Source organism: Saccostrea cucullata, unplaced genomic scaffold, assembly GCF_032062105.1.
Source record: "Saccostrea cucullata isolate Sc308-1 unplaced genomic scaffold, CSIRO_AGI_Scuc_v1 ctg7596, whole genome shotgun sequence".
Lineage (NCBI taxonomy): Eukaryota > Metazoa > Mollusca > Bivalvia > Ostreida > Ostreidae > Saccostrea > Saccostrea cuccullata.
In genome coordinates this window covers 87-15,462 of record NW_026927702.1, presented here as the reverse complement: position 1 = coordinate 15,462, position 15,376 = coordinate 87, and the positions used below count along the sequence as shown (strand labels likewise).

Here is a 15,376-nt window from a genome sequence, read left to right as displayed (position 1 = left end):
GTTGTGCAGCTCAGCTGCATGCTCTACTCGTACACACCATAAATAACATAGGTATGATTACAGTTAGTATAGTGTCCTGTTTTGCAATTATGATTTTAAATGCAATTTGTTATTTAACCATTCATGTCTTATCAAAAGACTACTGAAGCGTTAAAAAAAATGCCAGTTCCTATAATTTTTGTATATAGTGAGCATGGCTTTTTCTCTATCTTCGCTTTCAATGTGTCACTTCAATGTTTGATAAATGGTATCTAGCTTATACTCTTCCTTCTAAGCTTCATGATTTATTATCATTTTCTTGATTTTGGTCATTTGAAAGGGGGTAGAGGGCTATACCTTTAAACCTACTCTGTGTTTTCCCTTCAAAGTAAAAGTTTGAAATTTAAGAACAGTCTCTGTAGATCTTCAATGATAACTGTTTAGATTATGATTTCTAAGTGGCATTATTATATCAATAGAAGTGGTCAATATGGCCAGGAGCCAGTTCTTTGCCATAGGGAAAACAATGCCTGCTGTGTTCATAATGTGCAAAAATGGTCATACTGGATTGTAAAACTGTAGCAAGTTGAAGGATTTAATGATGAATTTTAAAATAATGTAAGCATAAAACATGTTCCCATTTTCCACTAGAATTTATTTCACAAAGTGAACATTTCATATGATGATAAAATGATAGACTGATAGTACAACTGAATAAGTTATTTGATGAAAATACATTATGTACAGAACAATAAAACTCCAGTGTGAAAAGCTCACACTAAATCAGGGAACAATTCAATGAACGATTCTTCCCAGACATTGTCTGACAGACCCCCAGAAAAGTCGCTGTAAGGGGAACCTGCTTCACTGTAGTCACTGGCAATACCAGAGTCACTGCCCGAGAGATCATCCTCCTTAGACAGGAGGTCTGAGCTGAGACTTGTCTGGGATAATTTCCTCTTTTTGGAATGTTTTTCCACTGGAGGTGTGAGCTCACACTGAAGTTTCTTGTCCTCTTCATTCGGCAGTAATAACTGTCCATTTTGTGAAACTTCATCCATGGAATCGGGAATAGCCTGACGATGGAGGTCATCCTCAATTAGGCTTTCAATGTCATTGAGAAGATCAATGTTTATCTCAGGTAACACATTCAACACTTCTTTTTCTAAGTCCACAAAATCCTCAATACTCAGAACGGGAGTATCCCCAGAAACTGTCTGAACACAGTCTTGCTGCAAAGAAAATTCCGTTTTGATATCTGGAACAACACTTTCAGAGTCTGTTTTATTTTCAACAGAAGAAGAGACACCTGAATCGATAATGACCTCCATCTTAGGCTCAGGGGTGAGGGGCTCGATTTTGTAATACTCGTGATCAAATTTAATCAGTTCATTGATGGATTCCAGTTCTGCTGGTGACGGCCCCACCACTGAAGTATTGGGTCCAGCTTGTGTATCTTTTCTTGGCTTAATTTGGAGTTGGCGTACAGATTTGACATTAGCATCTGTAGCTTTGTTGGTGGAACTTGCACTTTTGTGTACACAGCCAAGTAGAGACTGAAAATAAAGAATGTACATTTAACAAAATTGAACAAATTATAAGAAATAGTCACAATGTAAAAGTTTAAATAGTATGTTGATAATGAAGGCGATGCTTACCACAGAGTTAGGACGTAGGGCATCACTGGATGAGATGGGAGAGAAGGCTGTCCCCGCGGCAGAGAGACAAAGGATGCTGCAGATCCCGAGGTTTCCTCCTCCATCTTAACCAATGACACGTCCGTCCCAAGGCGCTCCTTCAGCGACGAGTTCTCATTCAACAGCTCACTGGATCGCTCCTTAAGACTGTTGTTTTCTCTTTGTAGACGTTTGTTTTCTTCCATTAATTTTGCGACTTGTATTTCCAGGTCAGACATGATGGCTTTCTTCCTATCACGAGCTGTCTGGGCTGCTACTCTGTTTTTCAATTTTCTGAAATATAAAATAAATGCTATACTATTTCAATAAATATAAACACTGCATCATACAAAGTGTGTCTATAAGAGGGTGAAGTCTCTCCATATGTTACATTGTTTGAAGTAATTGGAAAGGGGGGGGTGGTGTTTCAATCAAGGAAGTATAATCTATTGTATAAAAATAAAATTTATGAAATATCAAAATAGTTACCTTCTCATGAGTTTTTCCTCTGGGGTGAGATGGGTCAAACGACGCCTCTTCCTCGGAGCCCCATCCTGTTCGTCAGGGTAAAATTCCATGTCCACAGGCGACTGAATGGTGACCGGCTGAGTTTTCCCTGGGACAGTGGCTATAACGATCGTTTTCGGGGTCAGTAGAGACATTTCAATTTCTTGCGGTTCGTTTTCCGTTAAACATTGCAGGCTGTTTGCCGTCGTTGGGCTAGTTTGGATATTTTCGGTCTATGTCATTGTAGTCGTTGTTGTTCTGATCGATGCAATAATCCGGAAGTGCTGATGTGTCTCTTCTTCTATGGATTTCGCGAAATGACGTCAAATGATGCTCAATTTCGATTGGTCAGCTAAATATAGAATGACGTTTGGCTTTTTTCCATAGTTCAAGGTCTATCTGATGCAACTAAATCTTATAGGCGGATCTAACTTTTGTACTATAATTTTTTTTTAAGGTCTCTCTAACAAAAACAATATTTCCCAGTCACTGAACTCATAACTTGACACATGTTGATCAGTCTTTACCTGTGATATCACATATGGAATTTTTTAGGGCTGAACATGATAACTTTGGACTCATTTATTGGGGGGAGGGGGGTTAAATCTATGAACAATGTCACTGGTTCACCACAAACCATGATTCCTAAACAACACTAAAATTCAAGTTATTTTTTTTCTCTTCATCCATTTTTTTTCAAGTTTTTTTTTTTTTTTTGCAACTTTCCTTTTTTTCTTTTTAGAAAATTTGTAATCATATGTAAAGGGAAAAGATATATATGGAATTAGGAATTAAACCATTTTTCTGCCATTTCAATCATAGGCGCTTGGTTTTAGGATATAGTGCATTTTGTGTATTATGTGTATAATGCAATACAAATTGTACCAAGATACTGTTATTTAGGTACATGTATTATGATGAAATGTAATAGGAAGTTAATTTAGCAACAGCTGTGCTTATTGAAAAGGCTAGAAAAGCATGTTTTAAAATGAAAAGAATTATTGGATTTGATAACCCATGTAAACTTTTAGAAAAACTCTTTGATGCTATTGTACTTCCAGTTCTTCTCTATTGTAGTGAAATATGGGGAGTGGATCTCTTATCCAAAGATATTTCAAATATTGAAAATTTTCACTTCAAATTTATTAAAGACATCCTTGGAGTGCACTGCAAAACATCCAATGCTGGTTGTTTAGCGGAACTTAAAAGACTACCACTTTGGTCCAAAATTTCCCTCTCTAGTATCAAATATTGGAATCACCTGAAAACTTCTGATTCTTTGGCCTTTAAACTTTACCAATCCACAAGTAACTGTAATTCTTGGACTAAGAAATTATTTTCTATTCTAGATAATCTTGGATTCTCAAACATTACAAAATATACAGGTTCCATCCAACACCTTTTACCAAACATTAAACAAAGAATCATTTTTTGCACTCAGGAGCAAACGTCAAAAATCTTTGGTTCAGAAAAACTTGATTTCTTCAAGAAAGTATACTCAGGAAAAAGAAGTCCTTATTTTGATTTACTTCAAAAAAGTGCTGAGAGATCCTCTCTTAGTAGAATTAGACTAAGCGCACATAAACTCTCTAGAAAGTGGTAGATATATTTCCACATCAAGAAATGAAAGATATTGTAATGTTTGTAATACTGGTGTGATTGAGGATGAAATACATTTTCTTTTTCAATGTAATTCTTACTCTAAGCTAAGAAACACATTCTTTAGTAATATTTATAACATAACAAAGAAAAATAATAATTTTAGCAATGAGAAATATATGTTCCACTTTTCTTATTATATGTAAACAGTAATATACAAAAAGTCTTGAAAGTTACTGTTAAATTTATCAGAGACTGTTTTGAACTTAGAAGTCAATTACTTGACAATTTTTGAAAAATATGTAAACATTTAATGATGTTCAGTGGGCTTTTGCCAATTATTGTAATTGTGTTTGTGCCAATAAAGTATTTGTATTTGTATTTGTGTTTTTTCTAGGTGTGTCTGAATACCCTCATTAAAAATTTAATAAATATTTGCTGATATTAGCACGTTTTAAAAATGTCATATTTACAGTAAAAATGACATTTTTAAAACATGCTTATTTCAGTGAATTTTTATGCCCCGCCATGAATATGGCCGGGGTGTATAGTGTTTGTCATGTCCGTCTTCCGTCCTTCCATCTCACTTTGCGTTTAGCTCATTTCAAAGCTCAGTTTAAAAAAAAAAAAACAAACTATGAAAGATTTTTTCATCAAACTTAAAAGGATGATAGATATTGATGAGAGCTATGCAACTGCATTAACATTTGCTGACCTTAAGCTTGATCTTTCCTTTGACCTTGACCTCACTTTTCTTAAATGAATGTTTACCTCAGTTTTAAAGATACTATTCAAGATAGTGTTATCAAACTTCATATGCTGATAAATACTGATGACAGATATTCAAAAGCGTCCCATTTTTTACCTTTACCTTTCCTGTGACCTTGACCTCACCTTTCTTAGATGAGTGTTTAGCTCAGTTTTAAAGATGCCATTCAAGATAGTCTTATCAAACTTCATATGCTGATACATACTGATGAGAGCTATTCAACTGTATCAACTTTTTTTGACCTTGACCTTTCTTTTGACCTTCACCTTAATTTTCTTAAATGAGTGTTTAGCTCGGTTTTAAAGAAACCATCCAAGATATTTTTATGAAACTTCATGTGCTGTTTCATTCTGATGATAGCTTTTTAACCGCATTAACATTTTTTACCTTGACCTTTACTTTGACCTCTCTTTTCTTTAATTGTGTTTAGCTCAGTTTTAAAGATACCATCCAAGATATTTTTATCAAACTTCATATACTGATACATACTGATGAGAAGTATTCAACTGCATCACCATATTTAACCTTGACCTTTCCTTTGACCTCACTTTTCTTAGATTAGTTTTTAGCTCAGTTTAAAAGGTACTTTTAAGGTATTTTTATCAAACTTCATATGTTAATACATATTGATGAGAGCTATTCAACAGCATCAACAGTTTACTTTGACTTTTCTTTGACCTCCTTTTTCCTAAATTTGTGTCAAACTTCATATGCCGATACATACTGATGAAAGCTATTCAACTTTTTTTACCTTGACCTTCCTTTGACCTTGACCATACTTTCAACAAATTGTGATTAAGTAAGTTTTAAAGAAACCATTCATAATATTTTTTTTCAACATCATATGCTGATACATGTTGATGAGAGCTTTTCAACTGCATTAACATTTTTTCCTTGACCTCACTTTTCTTAAATTAGTGTTAAACTTCATATGCTGATACATACTGATGTAAGCAATTCAACTGCATGACTATTCAAAATATTCTGAAAATTCATACACAAATTTAAATTTTCATGTTGCATTTACTGATACATGTATACCCTCGGCGGGGCATTCATGTCCTATGGAAATATTTCTAGTTATTTTTATTTTAATGAGAGTATTCAGGCACACCTTGAAAAACACATAATACACAAAATACACCATCCTGAAACTAAACGCCTGTGATTTCAATGATAAGATTCAAACAACAACAGTTTTGTTTACAAAGCTTTTATTGAAAATTAATAATCTTTTCAGCAATAATTTGAATGATCCTTAATTCTTATTGTATTATTATCATTCCTCATTCCACTGCATAATCTCTATACTATGTACATACAAAAAAGTATACAAAATCCCAGACTAGCAATACATGTTCTGTTCATAATCTTTCTTAGTCTTATATATGAAACATTAAACATCACTTATTAATAAATCAATATTTCATTGGAAGACAATCTTGCTGTAGATAAAAAAAAAAATCCTGATACCTATCACAAGGTCATGCTAATATAAACACATTTTTTAATCTCTATTTCACTGAAGTTAAATTAATATGGATTTCATTCATCTAATACTTGCACCAAATTTTTTGCACAAACTATTTATTAAACTTCATTAATTAACAGCTTCCTGCACTGCTCCAGTCTAAATTACAAAAGATGCTTATAGCTACGACTAGCTTGATTGATATAAACTACAATGCTTGAGGCTAAATTATAAAGGATTAAAAAAATATATCAACATTTGAAGAATTATAAACAAATAAACAAACTCATAAAATAGATCCATCAATGTTCAATATATATTCAACTATTCTGATTAATCAATTCTAAATCAGAAGAAATACAGGTAAATTATCTTTATCTAAAACCCTGAATTTAATTTATTATGGTTTGTTTTTTAATCGGAGAATGCAATCCAACTGAAAACATTATTGATTCTAACTAACAGAAGATCAAAACTACTCCATAAAATTATAGTTCAGCTGGTCCACCTTAAAGTTTCACCATCTCAAACTTGGACAAAAGAGAACAGAGGTATTTTATGGAAGGAAGTTCACAAGGAAAAAAGTCTCCATTACTAGTACTTTACATGTGCTGCTTCCACTAAATTTTTGAATCATATACCAGGTACTTATCAAACAAAATTTCACATGGCCATACTTGTTCATTTATTCAAGTGCAGATAATATTTTTGGCACAAGATGGTTGAATAAATAAGCACAAGATTTAAATAAACATCTATTTTGTGCACCCTTCAATTATTTATGGTTCTGATATAAAGGATCTATTCAGTGACTTAAGTATGTAAGAGAAATTATATAAGTCAATAGTTATAGTCTTAAACATGTTACTAAAATAATGGTCACTAGACAATGGCTGTAGCATAAGAATTCAGATTCTGAATATCTTAGTTTCATAAAATAAGACTGTCTGTCTGTTCTGGTTCAAAAGATCTTTGTTAATGTGTAATATTGCAAAATAAAAAAAATTAACATTAATATTATCCCCTTGCAACAGATTGGAATTAAGGGACGTAGTAAGGCAACTATGTATATGTGTGTGTGTCTATGGGTGATTTTCTGTCCATTTAATTCTATGATAATGTAAAGAAAAATCTGTTATGAATATATACAGTACATAAGTCTTTTGATATTCATCATAATCTGACCATCACATTAACTTTACTGATGTGTAGCTGTAATTGGACTTTAAATCACTCTCCCTGGACCATGCAATTAGAGTGTTAGTGACATCTCTTACAAAAATTATCAATAGAAAACTTCCCAGTTACACTGTGCAGTCACTTTCAGCAAAAATACAGCAAAACTGATAACCAATTCTAATGAAATAAACAGCACCAGTTACAATGTGGTAAAGTGTAATATTCTATTTATACCGCCAGTATATAAAAGACTTTCTTTCCATTTGGTTGCACAGTCCTTGTAAAATAAAACTGATATTTGGTTTAGATTTTAGAAGTTCTTGAATCTGCTTCACATACATATGTACAGGTATCTCAAAGTTATTTCAATTAACTATGTGCCTAAGTCGCCTTAACCTCCAACAAAATGAAAATTTAGTAATCACACAATGACTCCATATGAACACAGTTCTTTAGAAGACTAGATTTCTCTGTTATTTAAGCTTCGTAGTATGAAAACTACATGATAAAATATTCCTCTATCTACTAATTAAGAAAAAATAATTCCTGTAATTCATTCAGCATTATACATTGGCATTTCAATTTAATTATAATGGTATATGGCACCTATACATAAAAGAAGCAATATTAAGCAATTTGACCAACTCATTGTTCTAATCTTTCAACAATCTGTACACAGAAATCAAAAGCAAACATAAGATTGTCACTACTCCTGTGGAACAGTACCATACATAATACAAATTGTAAATATTTTATGGTACCCTGTAATTGATACAGTATTTAGGAAACAAAATGTGCACAGCACATGTACAGCTTATGTCATATCATATACATGAGTAAATGACTAATAGACATAACACAGATACAAGTATGTGTATGACATATACAAAACAAAAAGAAGATTGGAATGTCAATATTAATGAGATTCTGATTTTTCAGAAAAATATTAATTACTGGGATTTGCTTTTTAAATTTAAATACAAAAAACAAAATATAGGAAAACAGTATATCTAATTCATCCTTAAAAATATTTCTTTCCAGTAATAAATCGGCTGCCTTTAACAACAGAAATCACATTTTAAAAATATAAGGGAAAATATTCTAAACATATCAATAATATTTCAATCGCAGTATTTAAGAAAGTGTCTGTGATTCATTTCTCTCAAGAACTGAAAACTATGCTATCACACCTTATTTAAGTAGCTGTAAAGAGCACGTCTAACATTTGTTTTTTGAGGAGTTTCCCTGGAGCACAGAATGCTGGGATGGCATTATCTCCCCTAGAAGCCGCTGTCCCTGGTAAACTGGTGCTCCACATTGACCCCTCCCCAGTGTAAGATCTGCTTGTCTGGGTTCTCCTCCCATTTACCAACATCAAGATGAAGCTGATATAAAAGAAGAATTGTGGTTAATTATTGAACAGAGAACAATTCTGTTCCTTTTAATACTATTGCAATATTTGTTGTAGTAATAAAGTCACACACAATTTAAGTCATGTGGAGTTACCTTTTTTGTGGAGTGTTTATCTGCCTCTTTTTTCTCCCATTGTTTTTGTTTGACCTGTTCCTCACGTATATTTGAGGGGCCACATCCCCACATCTACAAGTTAAAAAATATCCAGAGTTTTTAGATATTGCAATATTCCATTCTTAAGTCCATTAAGCAAGTGCCACACCACCTTTAATTTGAATAGGAATACTGTATGTATTATTAACTAACGCTCATTCTTGACTAATTGGTTTTCAAGTCTGACAATTTTACTGTCAGAATGAAGAAACAATGCCTATCTCAAGAGCTACTGACTCTATATATTTCTTTACCTCTATTTTGTGGAGAGCACAGTTCACTCCATAGTGTTCCACAGAGTCAAAATCTGCCGGAATAAATAGCACCAAAGATTTGCCATCTTTACCCATATAAATTCCTTTACGAAGATCCCGTGAATACTCATTCCAAGTCGCAAGGGGGCCACTCTCTGGAATTAAATGTCAATCAGTAAAATAACTTTCAAAAATTTCTTTCAAAAATTTCTTTCAAAAATAAGATATTGCAAAAAATTGGAGATCTACAGTTTTGGAATTGCTGACAGTATCATTCTACTTTACATGCTTGAGGATTCTGATAAATTTAAACTCACTTTGCATGACTCTAAATATTGGAGAGACTTGGATCAACATGGTGTCCTCTCCTCCAAACCGACTGGCTCCCTCTCTTTAAAAAAGTCATACATTTTATTCAACAGAATGTCAGATTTTTGCATCCTGAGACTACTTTTTGAGGTACCCTCAATATTAGCATATCTAAAAGGAAATCAGAATGGACAAAATAGTTACTCCCCCTTAAAATCTGTTGGTATTCAAAATTTTACATGGTTGCCTATGTACTGCAAGTTGTTTTAATTCCACGGTGTTAAAATTTCACGATTTCTTAAAAAGTATCAATCGTGATGGTTTTAATTTCACGCTGCAAAAAATTAATATGAATATCTCAAAGTATTTTAATGTTTTTAAAAACTAATAATAGCATTCCCGATGTGTTTAATTTCGTGGAAAAATGATGAATCGCAAACATAGTGAAATCAAAACCATCGTGATTATTTGCCAATCTACAGTATTTGCACACAGAGTCAACATTTACCAGATTTTCCATCATGTTATGACAACTTACCTCCAAGGTTTGTCTAGAGCTAAGCAGTATGTGTTTCTTCCTTCAAATGAAACCAAAGTAATGGTGGGACCATGATATGATGAAATGTGGTGATGAAATCTGCAAAGAGATAGGTACTTCAAAGCACATTTATCAATTTCTGGATAGCAACTACACTTACAAATAATGACTCACTTTCAAACTTCATTTAAACAAACTTGAAAAACTTTTCAAAATCCTCACAGTAATCAAGTCTTAGAACCTGATTCATGCAGTAATTGTACTTTACCTGTTATGGGACAAGCCATGTTCTCTGCTGTCGTACAACAAAGTCCAGCTCTGGCACCGGGTCAGCTGAGCCTGTAATAGTGAAAACACTTACATGTAGTTCAAAGTTTCACTTTATCTACTACTACTTAGATATTCAAAAGAAAATACATGTACATACAATCATGTAGATCTGAATGTGAGTGACAGAATGAAATGTTCTCCAACTGGTCTGTAGTAAAGATATCAATATTGACTGTCAAATGAAGAAATGCAAACTCTTTACTCTTCTGTTATTTTTGACCAATATTTCTTCTGGGTTGTTAAGGAGGAGCAAAATTTATTACCAGAAGGAACTGGATTCCTAGTGAGTTGACAGTAAGTTATAGGGAGGGGGATTACTCCCACTAGTATTCTAAGGAGGTGGTACAAGTTAAGCATGGAAGTAATTTATTCTAATTGATCTCTTGATAAATTAATTTGAATTCATAATGGGAGAAAACCATCCCATTAAGAATGTAGACAGTGACAAACTGTAAAGGAAGATAACTTGTACCCACCAGTCTCCTGATTATGTGGAAGGAGTTGAGGAGGGGGTTCTTTTCGCTGGATTTCTGTTTGTCTTTTTTCTCCTTTTCCTCCTGATTGTGGGTGTAGGACTGGGGTATAACTGTGGTCAGCATCCACAGTAGTCCCATACTCATCACATACTTATCCTCCACAAAACGCTCCAGCTGGGGAACTTTGGCAGTCTCCTGTAAAATAGAAATATATCTAAAAATTTCAGTTCATTAAAAATTTTGATGTTTTCAGGCATTTGGTATATTAATAGCATACTTTCGAAATAAAGATCGATGGGTAAATCTTCTACCACAATTTATGACACATGTATAAAATTTGATTTCCAATCTAACTTCACCATTGTTCACATTATTGAAATCATCAAATTTCAATTTAATCTGTATCTTTACCTGTACCAGTCAGATACAATTTTCTGATTAAATCAGACTACTTCCCCAGTTAAAGAAAAAGATATTGTAAACAGTTGCTTCAGCAAAATTTATATGTTACCATCTTTTTTGCCACTATTCTTTAACATAATAACAGCCCAGCATCATTTAAGTGACCAAAGATCTCTAATTTTTACACTGTATAACTAATTACATAGTAAGTTTACAACTGCTTAAAATTTCCCTACATAAAGAGGATAAAATATCAAAGCTCTATGGACAATCTTAGGATTTAGGACCTTACAATTAATGCATACTCAATCCCCCACATAAATATTAATTGTGATTGTCCAGTTAAGACACAGACTTACCAATTCTGATGGCATCTTGGATCCAGTGAGGATCTGGTACACCCAGTTATGTACCCCACAGAACAGATGAGGACTATTCTTCTTGGACCAGGAGGTGAAATCATCAAATGTAACCCTCTCATTTATCCCAAACTGAAAGTACAAAATACAGCTTTAGTGTTCAAATTCACTCAATTCTACAAGAATGGGTATTGTGAATTGTATTTATTTACCAGGGGGTACAAGACATTTAGGATTATAGGACCGATACAATTTTTTATAAAGCTTGCAAAATCAAACTTCCCTACGTAAGAATTTTCCAAATCTTTAACAGATAATCTAATACATGTTCTATAATGTTTATTCCTTAACCAAAAAGCCAGGAAAAGTGAATGTGATTTTGAGGAGATCAACCTTACCATTCCCTGGACCACCCCCTCAAACAAGGAGTCATCTGTGCTGCCTGTGGAGTATGGAATCATGGAAGCTGACAGGGTCAGGGCATAGGACACAGCAATCATCTGTAGGGCATCTACATAAATAAACAACATTTTCATAGGGCATTATATACAATTATTGTTAAGGAAGTAAATACATACATTATCGGTACTTATTAAACATATCTTAATAATATGAGATTCATAAGCCCACCATGCCACTAGAGTCCATGATTTTGAATAATTTAGCTCACAACTTCCAGCTGAGGTGAGCTAAAAAGTGCCATATAGAACAATGCAAAGAATAACCATTTTTTCATGATAGTGTCCCATTAACTAAAAACATTAACTTCTACCTTGTAATCTGCAATCATAATCATCATTTGCATAAACTACAAAATGATAAGAGGGAAATATTGATTCCTACCTTCCTTAGTAAGGTGATCCTTTCCACTGGCAAAAAGTTTGAAGTAGTACTGCAGCTGTGAGGATTCATCGTAGAGTTTCAGTAGCTCCTTGCCAGCCTTGGTAAACTGTTCTTTTGTGATTCTCTCTCTGTCTCCACTAGATGAATGTCGAATCATCTGTATGTACAGCAGCTTCCCAAACTTGTAAAGTGGTCCATGAAAGGCATTCTGAAATTAATTGGCATCCATTTATTCCATTATGTCTGTATAAGACTATTGATGATTTACCTTGAATCTTATGGGCCCAGGATTTGGATTAATACCAGAAGTGGGAGAAAAAACACTTCAGGAAGCTAAATCTAAAAAGCAATTTTCTGAACATTCTGGCATAGGGTGAATATCTCTCTCTTAAATCCTGGTATATATCTAAATTAATTCTAAACAATATCTCAGCATTTTTTTTTTAAATAAACTGCATTAGGGACACTTCTTAGATGTGAAACAAAGAATTATAGTAGATATCTTCACCCTGAATGTAGCTCAGGCACTTAGGTTATGGACTCTCCCTTCACCTTTTTTTTTTTTTTTTTTTTTTTTTTAATTTTTGTGTTGTCTGAAGAGCAAAGCAACACCTGAAGATTATTTAAATTAGACCCACTTTTCAAAGTTGTTCCTAATGTGGACAGACAGTACATATTAGTTTATATGAGATGGCAGTCTGTGATATTTTGCACGTGCACTGTACATGTTGTAATTTTAGCCATCAGACTTTATGAAAAAAGAATCAACCTAGGTTTAAGTACATGTAACCTTAATCTTTGACCTACTCTACATACTTTAACTACTCTTACAATTATTCTATCTTATGTCTTTTGAATTTTGAGATGCAGAAAATTTATGACATGTTAGGTCAATTCACAGGGTAAATAAAATTGGCCCACTGGTTCTTGAGAAGAAGTCGAAAATGTGAAAAGTTTACAGACAGACAGATGGACAGACGGACTACAGACAAAATGTGCATGATCAGAAAAGCTCACTTGAGCTTTCAGCTTAGGTGAGCTAAAAAAGCGTAAAATGTTTGTCAACTGGAGTGTATATGTAAAATATGAAGCAGATAGCCCAATCTTTTTTCATTATGACCAAGGACTTTGTGACAGACTGACAGATGATTGAGATTTATGGTCCCCCCACTTTCAGAAAACTGGATGAAAATTTCAAGACAGAAAATGAAAGTTTTTCTTCAATGAACCTGACAATCTGAAAAAAAATCCTATTATAACTTGATCTCTTCCATGCCTCTACAGTTCATGAGTTTAAAGTATTAAATAACTAAACAGTTTGATAAAAAAAAAAAACCCAGCTTTATCACCTCTCATTAGAGGACACTGAACTTCCAAAGGTCATGACCCATCAGATCCCTCTCTCACTGATCTTACATAAAGGCCCAAAGCATACTACAGGGTAATATTTCCCTAAACATACTGGTAGCTTTTTAATCATTTTCACAAAAAAAGAAGACTAGAGCAAATTTCATAATAATACAAAACATAAATTTTACTCTGCACAAGAAAGATATTTGAGAAGTGTGCAAATATTTTTACAGTTCCTCATTTATCATCCCATTGTTTTGGGCCAGTAAGCTACAAACATCCCTTTTTTGGGCCAGTAAGCTACAAACATCCCTTTTTTGGGTCAGTAAGCTATAGTTCTGGAAGAAATATTTATTAAAAAAAATGTTTTAAACCTGTTAAAAAATGAAATTTTAATAAAAGTAAAAATAATGATAAGAATTCTCTAAGGAAATTACTTTTACTTTAACCATATCTACAGCATAAAACATCTTTTTATTTCTTGAATAGTCTCAATAATCTGTTCAATTAGAAACAGATTTATTTGCATGCTTATGGAAGTCATAACAACATTAGGTATAAGATAGGTTTCTATTTAGCCTGTCAAAACAAAATGATCCTAAATCAAAACTCAACAGATCCTGAATAAAACTCACCTCAAAAGTAGCTCGACTCAGTTCTCCTGGATGTCGGTTCTGTTCATCTGCCGTCAACTCGAGTTTCTGGAAAAAATCACAAAAATTCATCTTTCTGTCAAAAAAATAACAACGGAACAACAAGGTGGTCCATAAGACTAATTAATAATGCTCTAACCATCCACTTAATTCTTGTTCTACTATAATTAATTAACATTGCCTATGTGTATGCATGCATTTAAAAACTTAGGATACAGGTAAATACAGATCTCTTTTGTATAGATCACTAAATTACAAGTGTATATTAATATTTTTTTCACAGCATCATACTGTGTGGCAAAGGTAGAAAAACCTCCTTTCAGTCACATGTGAAAACGGATTTTGTCAGTTCAATAAATGTGGCTGTGACAGATCTTGGTGCTGAATGCAGGACGAAGGAATAACATGGAATCTTTCACTATCAAATCAATACTTCATTTCTAAAAGCATTAAAATTTAATTTGTTAAAGGATAAAGTTCCAAAGTTTGTTAACACGTGTGAAAAAAAAGACTTGTAAATGTATCTGAATGCATTTGAAACGTTTATTGTTTAGTTAGACATCTGAAAAATTTCCATGTGTCAACAACTGTCCGAGGAAGGAAATGACAAATCTTTTATGAACACTGAACACAGTTTTAGTTAGCAAAGATCAATAAGCTGGCCTATAAACCCAGAGTTATATGACGCAGTTACAGTAGCATGGGAATAACAAAAATAACACTTATGTGCCATGAAATAACTACAGCAGTCTATCTCTATACATGATCAATTTTTCCTTGTCAAAACAAAACTTCAACAAGACACCTTCACACCAAATTGTTTCCAGTCCCTGTCATAAAGGATTGTCTATATTAAAATAAGCATGATGAATAGTTTAAATTTGAGGTAGGGTTAGAAAAGAAATATTCAGGACAGTTCATTGACTGCCTTGTAAAACACCATTCCAAGCAATGGACCACTCTCTCTTCAGTAAATTAATTTTTTTCTGAATCATTTTTCAATCAAAAAATTAAAAGAAAAGTTTTTACTAGAAAAATTCAATTTAACGAATTGACTGATTGAGCTGTGAAAATTAAAAAAAAAATCACTCTTGCTAGGTTAAGTTAGGTATACAT

At 33.2% G+C, this 15,376-nt stretch overlaps 2 protein-coding genes across 2 annotated transcripts; both read right to left on the bottom strand.

Moving 5' to 3' along the window:
* Positions 1–613: 613 nt before the first annotated feature.
* On the bottom strand, positions 614–2,479 carry LOC134275291 (uncharacterized). Its single transcript, XM_062757565.1, has 3 exons — positions 2,145–2,479; positions 1,638–1,949; positions 614–1,509 (listed from the first exon to the last, which is right to left on the bottom strand). Exons 1-3 carry the CDS (start codon positions 2,315–2,317, stop codon positions 753–755), a joined length of 1,242 nt encoding a protein of 413 aa, XP_062613549.1. The 5' UTR covers positions 2,318–2,479; the 3' UTR covers positions 614–752.
* A 3,248-nt stretch (positions 2,480–5,727) lies between these two features.
* On the bottom strand, positions 5,728–14,342 carry LOC134275289 (uncharacterized). Its single transcript, XM_062757564.1, has 11 exons — positions 14,243–14,342; positions 12,258–12,465; positions 11,813–11,925; positions 11,415–11,546; positions 10,654–10,848; positions 10,116–10,186; positions 9,848–9,946; positions 9,318–9,391; positions 9,001–9,155; positions 8,687–8,779; positions 5,728–8,565 (listed from the first exon to the last, which is right to left on the bottom strand). The coding sequence occupies exons 1-11, from the start codon at positions 14,330–14,332 to the stop codon at positions 8,461–8,463; spliced, it is 1,335 nt and encodes a 444-aa protein (XP_062613548.1). The 5' UTR covers positions 14,333–14,342; the 3' UTR covers positions 5,728–8,460.
* Positions 14,343–15,376: the final 1,034 nt, after the last annotated feature.

What these genes read in the sequence shown, in the direction of transcription:
- LOC134275291 (XM_062757565.1), bottom strand. Translation starts at nt 2,317, where the DNA reads ATGTCTCTACTGACCCCGAAAACGATCGTTATAGCCACTGTCCCAGGG. An exon ending in GAGGAAAAACTCATGAGAAG is followed by an intron (nt 1,950 to 2,144) that starts GTAACTATTTTG and finishes TTTATATTTCAG; the next exon opens with AAAATTGAAAAACAGAGTAG. An exon ending in CCCTACGTCCTAACTCTGTG is followed by an intron (nt 1,510 to 1,637) that starts GTAAGCATCGCC and finishes TGTACACAAAAG; the next exon opens with TGCAAGTTCCACCAACAAAG.
- LOC134275289 (XM_062757564.1), bottom strand. Translation starts at nt 14,332, where the DNA reads ATGAATTTTTGTGATTTTTTCCAGAAACTCGAGTTGACGGCAGATGAA. An exon ending in GGATCACCTTACTAAGGAAG is followed by an intron (nt 11,926 to 12,257) that starts GTAGGAATCAAT and finishes TTATTTATGTAG; the next exon opens with ATGCCCTACAGATGATTGCT. An exon ending in CCAAGATGCCATCAGAATTG is followed by an intron (nt 10,849 to 11,414) that starts GTAAGTCTGTGT and finishes TCTATTTTACAG; the next exon opens with GAGACTGCCAAAGTTCCCCA.